General features: G+C 39.9%; 1 protein-coding gene across 14 annotated transcripts in view; it reads left to right on the top strand.

The window, feature by feature from the left end:
• RBMS1 (RNA binding motif single stranded interacting protein 1) overlaps positions 1-17,455 on the top strand; it is a 213,492-nt gene that overhangs the window by 162,089 nt on the left and 33,948 nt on the right. For all 14 annotated transcript variants that reach the window (XM_025994181.2, XM_025994180.2, XM_025994178.2 and 11 more), the window contains exons 3-4: positions 6,583-6,641; positions 11,752-11,843. In XM_025994181.2, the coding sequence (XP_025849966.1) occupies positions 6,583-6,641; positions 11,752-11,843 (151 nt within the window). The remainder of the gene's footprint in view (positions 1-6,582; positions 6,642-11,751; positions 11,844-17,455) is intronic.

Genomic DNA, 17,455 nt, shown 5'->3' with positions numbered 1-17,455 from the left:
TTTTGCCTCCTTCAAACCTCGGCTCTAATTTCAGCTGCATTAGAGAAGCCTTTCCATTCTATCCCATGTACCAGAAATCATTTCTTCACAAGGGCACACCCAGCCACAGCACACAAGTAGAAGGAACAGACTGTTAACAAATGCTAGGAGTTAAGCTGAAAACAGCTAAAATGTGGAGTAGCTTTCTATACCTTTCATATTTTTATATCTTAGAAGAGTCTTAGAGAAACATTTAAAATCTGTGCTAACCAGGTAAAAGTCTTACAAAGTTTGATATTGATTGCCTAATTTTAAAATGTCACGTGTGTGTGTCTCATCTTCAAATGCCTACCACTTTTCTGTACCAAGTAAAGAAAGAAAGCCAGCCCAGGTGAATTATTCAGAGTTGTGAGGATTCGGAATTAACAGGGGCAAGTGACCCCTATTTTTTTTTATTTTGTTCTCCAGCAAACTTTTCTATTAGCAAAATGAGTGCAATTTAATACTTTGTTCTCCTGGGAGACCAGTGAAAAAGTAAAGCAGCAAAAGGAGCAAGGTGGATGATGGCATACACAGTATCATCTGTGTGTGTATGTGTGTGCTTGTGTGTGCATTTTTTTCTTTTCCCCACAAGTCCAAAATAATGAGGAGTTTTGGCTTACAGTCCTCAAATCCATTCCCACCTAATACATGAGTTCCTCCTTTTAAGCTTTAAAGCCAGCCGTGCCTCCTCCCCAGTTAATTATATATTTATATAGATTATGTATGTATATATTATACATATGCATGCTCTTTTGGACATCTATTTCCAAATAGAACCATGTTGTCTCTACCCAGGAAGTTCAGTAACTCCCTTCTGGATGTTATTAGCATCTGTCCTGGAGACCTTTGCAAATAGAGTCTGCCCTCATCCCCTCACTCACTTGGCGCGTGCAGATTCTAGTAGCAATTGCTTTGAGCCTGTGGTTGGTGACCAGTTTCTGCAGCTATCAGCACGGTTGTCCAAAGCAGACTTCCTGCCTCCCATCTTTGCCACTTACTGGCTGTGCAGCCTTTACTAGATCCCCACCACCACCACCACCACCACCACCACCACCACCACCACGTTTCACATCTCCAAAGTGGGAATAATATCTTACCTACTCCAAAGGTGGTGGCTATGATGAAAATAATTGACCTAAATCACTTAGAATAGGGCCTGGCATAAAATAAAAGCTATATAGATGTAAACTATTACTTTTATTATTCTCCTGAATTAAGTCACTAGCTCATATTGTCCAGTATTGATATATCCAGAAGTCATTTCAGTTCCCTGTCCCTCCTCCTTGCTTCTCGCTGATGATTGTCCTCTGCACAAGCACAGAATCTCAGAGGACATGTCATGAGTCCCTAGTTGTCCTTCACAGGCAGCTCAGCAATTAAAACAAACAAAACCAGTCATCTTATATGCATGAGCAATATCCTGCCCTCTGTCAAACGTAAAATCTTTTTTTTGTTTACATTGTAAGTATATGCTTTTTCTTACTGTTGTTTTCCACACACACGTTGCTTTTTCAGGTTTAATAATGTTCATAAAATCTTTCAAAACTAACACAAACACTGCAAATTATCCCATGGTGCTTAAATGAATTTACTACTGGAATGACCAATGCTAAAATAACTTATCAACCATTGTCGCCATCTGTTGGTGGTGGGTGGATTGGACTTCACTTTCCTGGGCTTCTAACTGGGAATGGTCAAAAGCTCTAAGTTGGCTGGTACGGGAGCATATGCGTGTGTGTGCACGCATGCGCGCTTCTGCATGCACATACATAGGTTGCACACGTGTGTGTTCAGTGTGTATATGCACATTGACAAAGTCTAAGGATAGGCACCATCGTGTCTTAACATTCATATCCGAAATTTCAGGTGATTTTAATATTTCAACTTACTTTTCTGTGTCTTCTAATTACAAGTGCACATCTCTTTTGTAATTAAGGTAAATTAATAAGGTAGAGTTTAAGAGGGATGATGTGATGGGGCCGGGGAAGAAAATTAAGTTTTATTTACTACCTACAGACTAAAATTTACTTAGATTTTATATTTCAGAAGATGAAAGAAATCTAAGTGGAAATGGGGGAGAAATGAATAAAACTATGATATAAACAGAAGAAATTTTGTTAGATTCTAAGCAGAAGGTTTTATCAGGCAAGTTCACTTGGGCCAGTAGTTAAATGTGAGACTTTACTTGTTATCCTCTCCCTTTGAAATTCTAGTGATTCTGTAGTCACATCTCTTAATTACTCTTTATCCTTTTGCTTCGTCTGGAGTGGATTATCTATCTTAGCAAAGAATATTGTATTCTGGGCAGCCAGGCCTATGGTCTGAGCCTTGTTAACTTTGAAGCTGGAAAACCCAAGGAATCTTCATACTCACATTTTTTTCCCATAAAATTCTGTGGCTTGCTCTCTTCTCTTCGGTGTTGGTAGAGTGTAAATTCTGTCAGTAGGAGGCCTGTTTTTCCCAACCATGCCCCTGTTACTTAATGATTATTTAGAACAAATTAAACTGCGTATTGGAATAAGGGGTGATGAGTATCTGGTTTTGCTTTATGAATTTTTACTCAGATGTCTGTTACTCTTGCAGGTACTGATGATCATCAGTAGAACCAGACTAAATGTTACTCATCTGTGATGCCCTCTACCCTCCACCCCCTTGCTCCTCCATATTATATCAAATCTTACTGTAAATAGAACTAGGAGTGGGAAATGGTGACTACTCTGAAGGCTGCTGCGTCTTTGCCTGTTCCTTGAGGTGCCATTTGATAGACAGCTCCTCTCCATGTTGTAGATCTTTTCTTGTGTCATCAGAACTGCTTGTTCTTTACTCCACTCCCACACATGGTGACCGAAACCCCCACTGAGAAGCTACCGTAGCCAGGGCCTGAGGGATTGAAAGTAGGACATCTTCCAGTTCAGTTATTTTTTCTTAAAGATTTTATTTATTTATTTGAGAGAGAGAGAGCACAAGCCGGAGGGAGAGAGAGAGAGAGAGTGAGTGAGAAGCAGACTCCCTGCTGAACAGAGAACCCGAAGCTGCTGCGTTCAGTCCCAGGACCTGAGATCATGACCTGAGCCAAAGGCAGCCTTTTAATTGACTGAGCCACCCGGGCACCCCAGTTCAGTTATTTTAATAATAAACCTCTGGTGCTATGGGAGGGGTCACTGAGTAGACAGCCCAGAAATAAGGATGTTGACGAGAGGTAAGCCCTTCAGTCCCCCTCAGCTATCTCTTTATAGGCATCCTCCTGACCCACTGGAGGACAGGGAGGCCGATACAGAAGAGCTCCACAGAGTGAGTGGAAACTGCTTTCTGCCTTTCTGAGAAGTCACGGTCTTTCAGGTTTAACCCACAAATCATGATGAAAACCGCAATAGAAAGTAAAACTGATAAATTTCAGAAATCTCTCTTCTCCCACGCACCCCCCAGACCTCTTTCAGCCAGGAACCACATGTTTATGTCTTGTGTTTAATACAAACAAACCCTTTGCTTTGGCTTGAAAAGTCAGTCTACTCCCCTACCTTGTTAAGAAGAGGTCTCCCACTTGGTTCTTTCCCTTTCATACCCTCAGTGTATAAAGGAAACATTGTTTCTCAGAATTATTTCATGAATAAATTGCAGGGAGAATTTAGACAGAATGGTGTAAGCTTTAGGGTTTTAGGAGAGATCTTAGGCTTACAATTTATACGAGCTTTCACTTTCCCGTTTGCAAAAATGGGAATAATAGCACCTACCTCCTAAAATTGTTGCAAAGTTAATTAAATAAGATCATGCATACAAAGTCCCTGGCGCAGTGCCTAGAACATAAGTAGGAACTGAGTAAATATAATCCCTTTTTTGGTCTCTTATAAAATCACAATGGATTTGGATGAGGAGATTAGGGATGGTTTCATAGAAGAGATAATGTTTGAACAAGTTCTTCAAGTTCAAGCATGGGTAGAATGGAATAATGATGGGAGGAGAGACGTGTTTAAAGTGATGGTTAAGGTAAATTAAAGCATCACACAGGGTTGGGAGCACCAGAAGCTGGAGACGAGGCAAGAACTAGTATGTAGCTTTTGCTTGGATCTAGACATAGTGAAGGGGAAGGGTGAACATTAGAACCATGGCAGAGACTGCCCAGAAGAGGTAGCTGATGGTATCTTGAGCCCCTCCAGCCAGGTGAGGGGTCAGGAGTGAACACTGCTCCTGAAGGAAGAAAAGGCGGTGATGATGCGTTTGGGGTTCTTTGGGGGTGGGATTTAGAAAATAGTGGGCATGCGGTGACATAGAATGAGATATTTGAGTACCTTAATAACATACGAAGATATTTAAGTTGGAAAGAGACAAAAACTGAAGTTTGGTGGGGAAGGGGGAATAACAAAGCAACAAAACCAACTCAGGAAGGAGAAACAGGCACCATCGGAGAAGATGCTTTAAATAACCCCATAGCACTGGACAGATGTCCTAGGAAAAGGAAGGGTTGAGACAGAGTACTTGAAGGAGGGAGAAGAGGAGGCTGACTGGGCACAGAAGCCAGGAAAGAGTGCCCAGAAAGCTATAATGAGATCTGGGGAGCAAGTTCAGAGCGGAGGCGGCGTGGGTTACATAGGCGTGGAGGTGAGGAGTAATGTCAAAGCAGCGGAGAGACCAGAGAGAACAGAAACCCGAGGACAGTGGCACAGAATGCATACCAGTGCTTCCAGGAGCCCTTCCTCTCTTCCTGCTTCCCACATCTGCCTTCCTCTCCCATCATTAGTGTGGTGAGCAAGACCAAAAGGGTAGAAGGCCAGCCCCTGACCTTCCCTAAGTTTCCTTTCTTCTATTAGGTTTACAAAAGATGCTGAACTCCATGACCTCAAGCCAAGGCTCTTAATCTCTGTGACTCTCAATCCCCTTATCCTAAATTGGAGTCATACTAACTTTCTTCTGTACTTTGGGAAAGGTATGACACAGGAATGCAGTCGAAAAGCATTTTCAGCCAGTACTTTTGCAGAGGAGAGAGTGCTGGTAAATACCAAGCCTGTAAATAACTACATAGAGAAATGCCTCCTAAAAAAGGTGGTCTTTAAATCACTAATTTCTCTGGTTTTCAGATTTTCAAAAATCACTACCCTTTCTTGGGTAAGCATAGTGGCCTGTGTTAATGTTGTTATAAATACTTGAATCTCACAGGGAATTGAAGGTGTTTGTGCAGCATTATGCCTCTTGGATATAATTGTCATTTGAACCTTAAATTATCTTTACTTTCATGCCTGGTTAGTGATCGCCTGATTACGTGATTATACAGAGTGAAAATTAACAGGGGGGAAAGAGGTGGTTCAAGCCATTTGTTTCTTCTAGATAAATATATTTCGGCTTGCTCAACGCATAAACCAGAAACCTACAATATTCAAAATGGTTTAAAATGCTGCACAAATGTTTTCATTTCCTAAACTTTTAAGACTTCTTTAGCCCTCAAGATCAATCATGAGAAAGTAATATTAAAGAAAACATGAAATTTAAAATAATACGTAGGAAAGTAAAATTGGGAAATTGACTGTATAAATGAGGACATAGGCCGCAGATATGTGATATAAGTTATGTGCATTTCTCAAAGTCCCAATGATTTTTAAAAACTTTTTTATAGGTTTTTTCCTAGTTTTTTGAAGACAAACATAGATAGCAATGCTTCACATTGTGGTGTGGTCACTGTGAAAGGGTGTAGGGACTAGGACGTGTATTTAAGCTGTACTGACACTTAGTAGTAGTGCTTTAAGTTTAATATTCTGGATTTTTTTTCCTTTCTTCACCCAACGTCTGTTGTACCTTAAGGAATTGAAACACACTTATATAGACCCTCATAGAATTAAAGCTTAATCCCTGGTTCATGGTTTTATATTCTTAATTGTTAATGTCATTGCACACGCATGCACACACACATTAGTGTATGTACTGTATAGCTATTATTACTGAGTTGAAAGAGGTATTAATTATATGTTTTTATGTATTTATTTACATAGTCCTCAGAATTTTAGGTTAAAAAAAAAAAACCTGTTCTAAATATACCATCAGACTTATTAAACATGTACGTGCACAGGCACACACCCTCCTGTGATGATCTGGAGCCATGCAGGGCTTTCTGTACAACCAAGATGAATAGATACAATGCAGACAGCTTTTCCTCTCTTACCAGTTTATAGACACTGTGTGGATCATAATACTTTAATAATTTTGTAGCCTTGCACTTGGTTTTGTATTCTTATAATGTTACTAGTAGGAACTTCTTCTAGAGCTCATATTCCTTTTTAAAAAAAAGTTGTGTTGGTTTTTTTTTTTTTTTTTTTGGTCCCAAGATTGTCAGGTAAGTACCTGATTCCTCAAAGTTCAACATCAGACTGTCATCCAAAGATTCAAATAGGAAGCCTAGCAATTCCCCCTTTCTTTTAGCTTAGAGTGTAGAATTCACATTTTCTGTCCCCTAAGTGTAGAATTTTGTACTTTAAAGTTTGCAGGTACTTGAAAAGTATGTGTATTCTCTGGACCTAGGGGTTAATAGGGTTCCTTGATTCTAACTTCTCCTGTTGTATTCTTTTTATCTTTTAGATATGGGAAAATAGTCTCCACGAAGGCAATTTTGGATAAGACAACAAACAAATGCAAAGGTATATTCCCTTGGATAATAATTGACTAAATCCTATCTTTAGGAAAATGATGGAACTGTAAACCTGATCTTTGGTTTCAAAACCGCTACTTCTATTTTATGAAAAACCAAGTCTTCCATGTCACCTAGTTTCTGCTTGCACAATGTCAGCATATCCCTTTACGTTTGTCCCTGGTCGAGTTTTGGCTGAAAACCCTACAGCAGCTAACAGTTTGCCAGAATCGCGGCTCTGACGCCAGTGGAGCTAACATGCAGGATACCGGTTGGCATTTAGCCCCTACTTTACGAGGGAAGTAGAGTTAGAAAATAGCTTTTCTTTCCTGAGCCTGAGGAGATTAGAGCTGCTTACTGAAGACCATTGGACTGTACCAAAGAACTGAAAAGATTTCATATTGTGCAAATTGGCTCTATTAATTAGAATAGAGTAGTTTTAAGCAGTACTTAATTACATGTTTCAATACTCCCAATTGTTCTGTGCTGAATGCCTGTTGACAATATTGGCAGCGGGGAGGAGAGAACCATTTTCACTGACCAAATTGTAATAGGGAGGGGAGGTCATACGCCCCTTTGAAATATGCTGCTGCATTAATTTGATGCACTGACCTTCAGTTTTCCATGTAATTAGGATGAGCTAATCCAGCTCCATGAGCTGGAAGAGGAGGCGTCTACTGTAGGCATCACTGATGCTCCCTGGTTCTGACTTTTAATGATCCAGCATCTTAACAATGGGCATGTGATTTCTAGGAAAGGGGAAGAATGGAGTCAGCTGACTTTGAATCTAACTACTGACCCCATGAATTGAAATAAGGTTGACAGGAATAGGCAGAGAAGGCAAATCTCCTCATTAATTAGACCCCACTTTTTCAAGTAGTGGTGATGGCTTTGGCTTAGCACAGTCTGAGAAAGGCAAAGAATGTAAATGAACCGTATGGCAAGGCCTTGCCTTAGAAGCCAGCCATTTCCTTTAATCTAGACTTGAAGTGGTTCATTGTATTTGTGTCTTCTTCAAAGCTCCTATATTTAAAGGAGCTATTGTGGCCAATATCTAAGCCCCTGTTTGAGCAACGTGGTACATTAAGACAGTTTTGCCTTGGGACAGGGAATAAAGCAGTGCTTTATGTAGAGAGGGACTCGATAAATATTTTAAATGAATTAAATGAGAGAGAGTCAAATTGTAGACTGAAATGTTTATATTTAGTTGCCAAGGTTAGTGTTATTTCACATATTTGTAAATGATTCAGGAAAGCAGGGACACACACACAAAAAATCTCTCAGTTTTATAAAGAAAAATGGACTCTTGCAGGCATAAAACAGGAAGCTGATCTCAAACATTTGTTTCAAACTGAGAGAGAAATCACAGTAGACAAGTGGTTTTATGGCTTTACCCAACCTTTCCTCCCACCCCGCCCCCAGCAGAAAAGAATTTTACAGAGCGGATCAGTGGGTTAAAAATTAGCAAAGCTGCCCCAGTTGAGTGAGGAAGAGGACTCAGAGGACTCCTAGCTGAATTCCTCAGGACACCCCTGCACTGAATACTCCTCCCTGTCATATACTCTGCTCCAATGAGAGCCTCTTCCCTAGAAACTAAAATTCCACAAAATGCCCAACACAGTGTAGAAAAGGTGTAAGTAAAAACTACTCCTGCTAAGTCAGACATATTATAATACAAAGCCTTAAAGGTTGGAGAGTGTTCAAAGATACGAGGAGACATTTGTGGGGCTTTCAAAATAAGGTGAGGAATAATTCAGAACTGATTTTCCATACAGCACATCTCCTGGAGACTCTCTCTTAAAGTGAGTCCCAGCAGATGTTGCCTTGTGTGAGGGCGACGATAGGAACCTTGTAAGGGCTCTTCGTCTCACAGAGGCTCTCAGGAATAGACAGGCGTCAGCATATGTGGTGAGTGGGTGGGTGGGTGAGTGAGGGGGCCAAGTGAGTAAAATGGGTTTGTAAAACCCCGGAAGCAGAATGAGAGAGCTCCTCAAAGAAGGTAATTTTAAGACAAATGAGAAGAAATAACACAGCATACCTCATACTAAAGACAACATGTTAGTCATTGATAACTTGAGAAGATAGATAGGTGAATGGATGGATGAATATAGATAATGCATGAGATTATAGGGTATTCACGTAAACAAAGTTCTTGTGTTAAATACTAATTTTGGGGGGCTGACCATATCAAAGATTTTTATTCCTGAAAATTAGAGACCTTAGAGGTCACAGAACATTTTTTGTCACAAAGCATATTTTGGAGCCTCTATTCAAGAAAGAAAATTATACTGAAGGAAACATTGCTGTGAATAACATGTACCTTAGTTATTAAATTTGAAAATTCGCAAGTCAGTTGCTTTTCTGCATTTCAATTTTTGTCAGGTGTCAGCCAACTTAAGGTATTTAAATGCTTTCTAACACTGGTATACATGGCAGTTCAGTTGTGACACTGATTGATTAATTTATTATTGCTTACGGAGTTACATACAAGACTAGAACACATGCACGCAATATGACACATGCACATACACTCGTGCGGAGTTAAAACGGGTGAGGATAAATCTGAAAAATGGCACGATAGAAGTAAGAGCAGGACACCTCAGGTTACTACAGAAATGGCCTGTCTTCCTAATGGCCAAAGCAAACATAAAAAACATAGCTATCCCTGTGGTTTAGTCATGACAATGTAGAGGAAAATCCAAGAAGCAGGAGTGCTGTTATTATACCTGGTCCTGAGACCTGAGGAGTGTCCTCCTGTGGATGCAGTGAGAAGATGCAGTTTTACTTAGTGAATCCCACCTTCAAAAATATCTTTATACATATTTATATAATGAAACCTGTAGAGCCTGTAACTCAAATTTATATATTCTTATATTTACTTGAGAGTAATATAATAGGGGCATCCCTGGGTGGCTCAGCGGTTTAGTGCCTGCCTTTGGCCCAGGGCGTGATCCTGGAGTCCCGGGATCGAGTCCCACGTCGGGCTCCCTGCGTGGAGCCTGCTTCTCCCTCTGCCTGTGTCTCTGCCTGTCTCTCTCTCTCTTTCTCTGTGTGTGTGTGTGTGTGTGTGTTTAAGGTAAATAAAATCTTAAAAAAAAAAAGAAAGTAATATAATAGAGAAAACAAAAGAGCACACGGTTGTATGCCTGTATATTTGTTTCCACCAAATATTTATGATACAGCTGTATGGTTAGAAAAGGCCAGAAAAGGATGTAAACAACTAAAATGCAACCATTATAGATTTTCCCTAATATGAAAATAACAGAAGGAATACTAATAGTAACTGGAAATAATTTCAACCACAATTACATCAAAATCGCGATTTTCTGTTTCTTATAATTTATTGACAGCAACAGAATTGGGGGGGGGCACACTCAATTATCCATCAGTGGGAGTGACATCATTTTATTGTAGTTGGGTATCCATTTATGGCCTGCTAAGCTGTATGTGGTGATAAAATAAGTAGAGAGAGAGAGAAAGGGAGAGGGAGTGTGCATGTGCGTTTGTGCGCGTGTGTACCCCCGTAGAGGGAGGCGTAATTAGCATTAACTTACAGGTTTCTGAAACACCCAAAATATGTTTAACCTAATTTCTGATGTGTCAGTTGAGCAGCATTCTCTGCTTTTACCTGAGCCAGCTCTTCTTTTTCTTTCCAATCTAGCTATTTCTCCACTGTCTAAATCAAATTAAGCTTTGTTTCAGTTCAATTCCAAGTAAGAAAAGGAAGCTGCTGCTTCTTTCAGCTGTAACTCATCTCTACTGAATCTGTTTCCATAATTGATGGTTATTCTGTTTCATTACAACATGTTTTGTTACCAGACCATATTTTTGGTACTAATACTGCAAACTGACCTTTGAACCTTTTCCAAGCTCTGTGTTTGGCCTTGTTGATGTGTATGCTTGTCTGGTTTAACACTAATACTTTACTGTCGAAAGTACTCTACCTTTACAGTATCTAGAAATAAATGATAGGACTAACCCTTCTGTGCAGGCTTCAAACAGTGCTTTTGTTTTCCAAAATATTCTTATTTATTTAAAGCTTATTTTATAATAGGTTTGAGTTCCAATAACATCTCTGTTGGTATTTTTGCCTGGTACCCTGATCTTTTAAACAGTATGTTAAATATAATTTAACCTTTTCTCAATAGCTTAAGAGTGATCACAGTGAAAAATCAGCGATTGCCCATTTTTAATACAGTGATACTCCCTGGATTGTGTGAAATTCATGGGCCTGTTGCTTTTATGCTGCTAAAGTCCTGTTCTTTGTATAATTTTCCTCTTTCATTGCTCGTTGCTAGTTTTTGCTGCTGATTTTGCTGCTAGGTGTCTTGTAGCAGCCCTGCCCTTACCCTGACACCTTTTTTCCTTTAGTTTCCTGCTTTTGACTTATTGTGGCCAGAGATTACCTGACCAGCTTGTTAAAAATGTTTATGAAGCTATGAATAAATAAAACCAGAGCCTCTTTTGGAGGTTATTTATTTGTTTTTATGTTTTGTTTTTAGACATTAGGGCATGAACTGCTGAAACAGCTCTTTTGGCTATCTAGAGGCATTTTAACTCCTTTATTTGAAGGAGGATCACGAGGTATATTTTAAGTAAATAAATAATCATATTTTTAATCAAGTACTAAAACTGCAATTATATTTGTTGTAGTTAATGGTTATACTTAATTTATTTGAAAAATAAATTTTAGTCTGTGGATTAAATATTTTTTTCCGTTATTTGATAAGTTCCATATGATTGCTCCATCTTTCTCATCAAATCATTAAAAATGCTATTTCTCTGAAGTAGATATTTTCCTTTTTTTTTTTAACTTTGGTTATCTTAGATGTCTTTTTTTTTTTTTTTTTTTTTCCCAGTATGACACCTGAGAGGAAGGGAAAACTGGGGTTGGGGGTGGGGGTTGTTTTTTACTTTGAAGGGAAATCTATCTAGCTCAGGAGAGATGACAGGGACAGACAGCCTGAGAAGGAGGCTGCAATGCAACTGGTAATGCCAGACACCTGTCAGGACATCAGGGTTTTCGTTTCTGCTACACACACTGGTGAACCAGTCATTCGTTTGCTCTTTACATTATCACAAAATAATGGCTTAATAACAAAGTATGTTTTACATTTCAGGTTATGGCTTTGTCGACTTTGACAGTCCTGCAGCCGCTCAGAAAGCTGTGTCTGCCCTGAAGGCTAGTGGGGTTCAAGCTCAAATGGCAAAGGTGAGTCGAGAGCCAGTAGTCACTTCCCTGGTCCCTGGCATCGGTTCTGAAGCCTGGGATGGTGCTTTGCCTGTCAGCATTGGCATTACCTCTCCATCGAAGCCAACCTTGGTTACTTCTAGACCCCTATACTGGGCCTCTCCATCCTCAGTAATAGTTTTAGGACAGGTGGAAGCTACAGATGCTATTTTGAATCTCTACAAAAGTCAGACATTTTTAGACACTGGCTATTTATGGGATATAAATGTAGTCTTTAGTAGTTCTACAATGGCTTTATTCTGGGCTTGTTTCTGATGAACTTTTAGCATTCTATAAGAAGAATGGTGTTGAAGCAGGGTTTATGCCCTGGTCTTTTTACTGCCCAAATGTAAACTCAGGTTACGTTACCCCTAGTACCCATGGTCACTTCCTAAGATACTCATATAATTATGTGCATTTTTTTTCCCATTTGTGGTTCTCGAATTGCTATGGAAAATATTTCGAAGCCTGATACTCAAGAGTTTGATATTTTGTTGTATTCTTTTCAAAAGATCAATAATTTTATATTCTCTGTCTTCTTGAAGCACAAAGGAAAGTAATTTTGTCACCTCTGCTACTTCTGAATAGTAGCATGTGATCATTCCCTCAGGAGCATTCACATTTCCTTAAGGAAAGAGGATTTATGGATTTATGGAAATTAAAGGACTCTGCTAAAGAGATAAGTTACCTGCTAAGACCTTGAGGCTCCTGTAGGACGTGTGTGTAGCTACCACAATAGAAATTTACCTTGACTCAAAGAATCAACATACATAAAGATTTCGGGAATTAGTGAAAAGGATCAGTTTTCTCAAGTAGTCTTTGACTTTTGATATTTTCAAAGCTTTGAACTGAGTTGGACATATTTGAGATTTTTCTTAAACTCCAGAATAAGAAGTTAAAATAAATAGAAACTATTTTAGAAATATTAAGCACCACGATTTTCAGATTATCTGTCCATTATATAGAGTAATTCCCTGTGGCATTGTTGGAAGACTGGGATCATGAAGGTTTTAAATATATTTAATTGTGACTGTACTTTACTTGTGTAATGATTTACAGCATGTTTAATCTGCCTCTGTAAACAGTGGGTCACCATACATTTTACCAGCAGGACTTTCAAGGTACAATCAGAAAACAGCTCTATTTTTTCCCTCTACTTTGTCTATTTCCTGTATTCTGTGAAGTTCCTGCTTCCTCCTCTCATGGATAAAATCCAAGGCGGGTCCCATGACTTTGCTGGCCACTGTCATTATCTTAAAAAGTCCCTTCCTTTCCGGTCTTTCTGATTAATTTTTTTTTTTTTCAGTGAAATGCCTCTTGATTTTTCATATCCACACTTCATGGAATGTAATTATCTTTCAACACATTTTCAGCCATTTCTATATGTACTCATACCAACCTCAATGCAGGATTTTAAACAAGATGTTATATAGGGAGTCTCAAGTTACATTCTAAATACAGTTTGTAAAATGTCAGAATCACATGTAGAGGTTTTAAAAACTGCTGAGAGTCAGGAAGAGGGGTATGTGACTTGGATGTCACTGGTGCTGAAAGAAACCACAGCTTACACAGCAGTTGTCTGCTAACAACCATATTGATTAGTTGGTGATCGGGAAGCAATGTTTTAAAACTTTATATCCCAATAAAACAAGTCACATTGTAGGAAATTGCAAGAAAATAAGTATTTAATTACGTTTTAGGAAATTGGTGGTGGTGATTAATGTGTAATACATTATGCTTTTTTCGTATTTGAAATAATGTGGAATAGGATCCTGGTTAACATTTTGATGCTGGATGTCTCATTTTTAAGAACACATTACTATCAGATTTAATCCGATCGGTAGTGAAATAGAATAGAGAGGCCAGGCAAAAGTTGGTCCAAACAGGCTTTTAATGGGACGTGCTCTCAGGTGAGGTTCCACGGCCCACAGGGAAGGGAGAGAGCGGGGAAGTCTCAGGCTGGGGAAGTCCATGAAGGGGAGGACAAGTGGGCTTTTTAAGAGGGGAGGAGGAAAGGGTTGGATGTCTGTGCAGGGGGTGATAGGTATTAGGCATATTACTGGTAGAATCAGCCTGGGGCAATAATTGCCATGCCCTTATATGGGGTCTGGGTAAAGTACAGTTTCCTGCATAGGTCCAGTCTCTCCCTGATGACATGTCCTCAGGCGGTCTGCTGGTGATGGGAAAGTTCTGAGGTGGGGGCCACAAGGTGGAGGGTCCACCGCCATTTTTTTGGTGCCTCCCGATCCCCCTTGATCCTGCCAGCCCAACAGTTACTGATGTTACATATGTGATGCCTGTAATTTAAACATCCAGTCCTGATAGTTTTTTTTTGTTTGTTTTTGGTGAAAAAAATTTTTTTAAGATTGATTTATTTGAGAGAGGGAGTGTGTGGGGAGAGACAGAGGGAGAGAGAGAATCTCAAGCAGACTCCCTGCTGAGTGTGAAGCTAGATGTGGGGCTTGATCCCAGGACCCAGAGTTAATGACCTGAGCCAAAGTCAGGAGTCAGCTGCTTAACCCTAGTGACCTACCCAGGCACCCCGGTTTTTTATGACATTTTGAATATCACATTGAAGCTTCCCCCTTCTTCCAGCTTAGGTCTGCTCTAAGTCATAATAAGCCTACAGTGGGATGGGAGCTTCATCAGTTTCTTTGCTCTTTCCCAAATGTTTTTCTTGCTTTTCCATCAGCTGAATAGCTGTGATTTCTAACCGCTCCCCCCTTGGAACACTGGTATAGGATTGGAAAGTTTCTTGACCTGACAGTGGTGTAATCTAGTATTGATTTCTCTGGCCAGAGGGTTGCTGCTTTCCTTCATGGAATTCTTCAGAGATTTTTCAGAGATCTCTTACACCACCACCACCCCTAAATGATCTTTCTCCTGTGGCTCCTTGAAACCACAGGAATATATACCTCATTTCCTGAAAACTTAAGGGTCTGTCTTCAGCCCTTTTCTTCTGGGACCTCCTTGCCCTTCCAAGCAGCCTTCTTGGAAGGATTTAACACAACCCTGTGCTAATTCTACCTTGCATGGCCCACACATGATCTATGTTTGGCAACTGTCTATGGGTGAGCAGGTGCTTACCACCCACACTTAGAGTCCCCTTCAGCCAGCCTTTGACCTGTTAGATTCCTCAGGCTAAAATCAGACATCCATCCATTGTATCCACTGAGCTCCATGGAACACAGAGCAAGCCTCCTGAGTAGTGTGTTCAAGCACCTCTGGCTTGACTGGCAATGATAGGGGAGCAACCCACATGGTGAGCCTCAGAACACATCAGCATTTCTCTCCACATACATGTGCACTCTCAGCCTCTCCAGTCTCTCAAAGACAGCGGAGGTGGGTGGTCAGCTAAGCATCCCAAACCAGTTCTCAGCCGGCTCTCTTTAGGTGGTCTGGTTTCTCACTCTGGAATGTGGGAGTGCCAACCATTGTTTTGTGGCTTCTGCTGAAACAAGGTTAGAAAGAGGCCTATTTTAACAACCTGTTACAAATGCAGAGGCCTTATTTAAAGCAGCCCTAAGAGCACTTACCTAGACATCGGCTCAGTGCCGTTGATATTAAGCAGCATAGTCTATGAAATATCCACCGTTTTTGAAGACTACACTGCATTTAGTCAAAACTGGACTGGGTATAGATTGGCCCATCCGACGTGTCAACACTGCACTCTGAATGCCACTTTCCTGTGGATTGATAATGAGCACTGTTCAGAGGCCTCCTTAGGAGACTTGGTACTGTAAATTGGCTAGGAAAAATGATCTCTTTCTACTTCATCTGTAGGGAAGGAACGGTACACAGGTTCAGAGATGCTGGCAGTGGGCCAATCTCCTGCATTTTGTGAATTTCTTTAGGTCTCTGTAGAACGAGTGAGTTTCCCGGACCTGATTTCTTTTTTATAATATCATTAAAGTTACAAAAGATATTTCAAATGCTAGAGGGTCCATTGTTCTGTACCATGGCACCATGGATTTGAGAATCTGGAATTGACTTAACCCCTTTATGCCATCCAGATAAAGAAGCACCTGGCACACACCTTCTGTGGAGACAGTTTTTAAAAGAAGTTTAGGTGTGTCTCGCACATTGAGTGATAAGGGACCCATTGCCATCCACTTTTTGTTAGGGAATTAACCAGGATACTACATAAAGTTTTGAAAATTCACATAACATATTAAAGGCTTGCTTTCTCATGTAATTAGAAAAAAATTAAGGAGCATGCTACTAGGGCAGTCAGCAGGATGGTGGGGGCATGGATTCGGGTTTGGGGTGAAGGAGAATATAATATTGTTTGACACGTTGACTGCCTGGATTGAAAAAGGACTCCACAGATACCCAAACTGGATTGAAAAATTGCAAGTGGAGAGCATTCAGCAGAAGTAATTGTTTCTTATTCGTATGTTAACTTTCAGTACCTTTCTTGGTACCTAGCATAGAGTAAATACTAAATGTTTGTTTTGTTGATGACCAAAGAAGCCAACTAACTGAGAGAAAAACTTTCTTCCTAACTTGAGCAGATATTGAGAATTAAGAATGGGATATTTAAAAATTATATTTATTGAGCTCTGTCCATGGAGCACCCTGATGAATCTTAACCAAAAGGTTTACCCAAAGGCTCCAGGCCATTCCTATTTATGTTAAACTTGGCCTTGTTTCTGACATGTTTGTTTGTAGAACAGAAGACTCAATCTGTAAAGAGAACAAAACTCAGATACCAAGCTAAAAGGACTTAAAACTCAAATCAGCATTGGTAATACCTGTTAATAGAATGACTTCTATAGGCCTTTCAGCGATGCCTCTTAAGGCCTGCTGGGAGTCACCAGATCATCATATGTTACTTGCCTGGTGGTAAGCTAGCACATTTCTTTTCAGTAAATAGGTAATCAAAGGAGCAGGAATTTAATCCCCCTTCCACATGGAGTCTACTGCGCTTCAGGCAGTGTGCATTCACATGCATGTAAGCAGCTATCGGCTGGTTGGTGAACCTATTCAGTACAAGAGAAAACAGATGTCTGGTCTTCCTGCCAAGTCCCTTTCTTGCATTTTAGGAACCATTCCACATGCACAGGGAGGTTTTTGTTAATTTCTTTCAGATGATGACTGAGTGCTTTACACCACGCGGGACCTCTGGGCCCTGCTTTTCTACTCAAGTGAACATTAGCGGCCATTTATCCCTCTCACGGCCAATGTGGGAGCTAGTTTTCTACTTGTTAGAGAAGCCATTGAACCTTTTCCATGCCTAAGGATGGATATAAAGAGGCCTGTTGGCCCCATTTTATGTTTGGCCACCCATAATTTACAGAATAATTGTTTTTTGAGACATAACATTGTATGTAATAAAACAGAGTTATGGTTGTCACTGATTTTAAAGAAACTAAATTACCCACATTCAAGAACCACCCCCTAGTTACTACAAGTATTATATATTCCATTCACTATGAATGTATGGTAATTAGAATACATGGACACTTTGGGGATTAGATATTTTTGTGGCCAGTGCTGTCAGCTTGGAGTTTCTTCTTTTTTTTTTTTTTATTTTTTTTTTTTACTTCTTTCTTTCTTGCTTTCTTGCTTTCTTTTCTTTTCTTTTTTTCTTT

This window comes from Vulpes vulpes, chromosome 3 (genome assembly GCF_048418805.1).
Source record: "Vulpes vulpes isolate BD-2025 chromosome 3, VulVul3, whole genome shotgun sequence".
Lineage (NCBI taxonomy): Eukaryota > Metazoa > Chordata > Mammalia > Carnivora > Canidae > Vulpes > Vulpes vulpes.
This window is presented reverse-complemented; position numbering and strand designations above follow the sequence as displayed.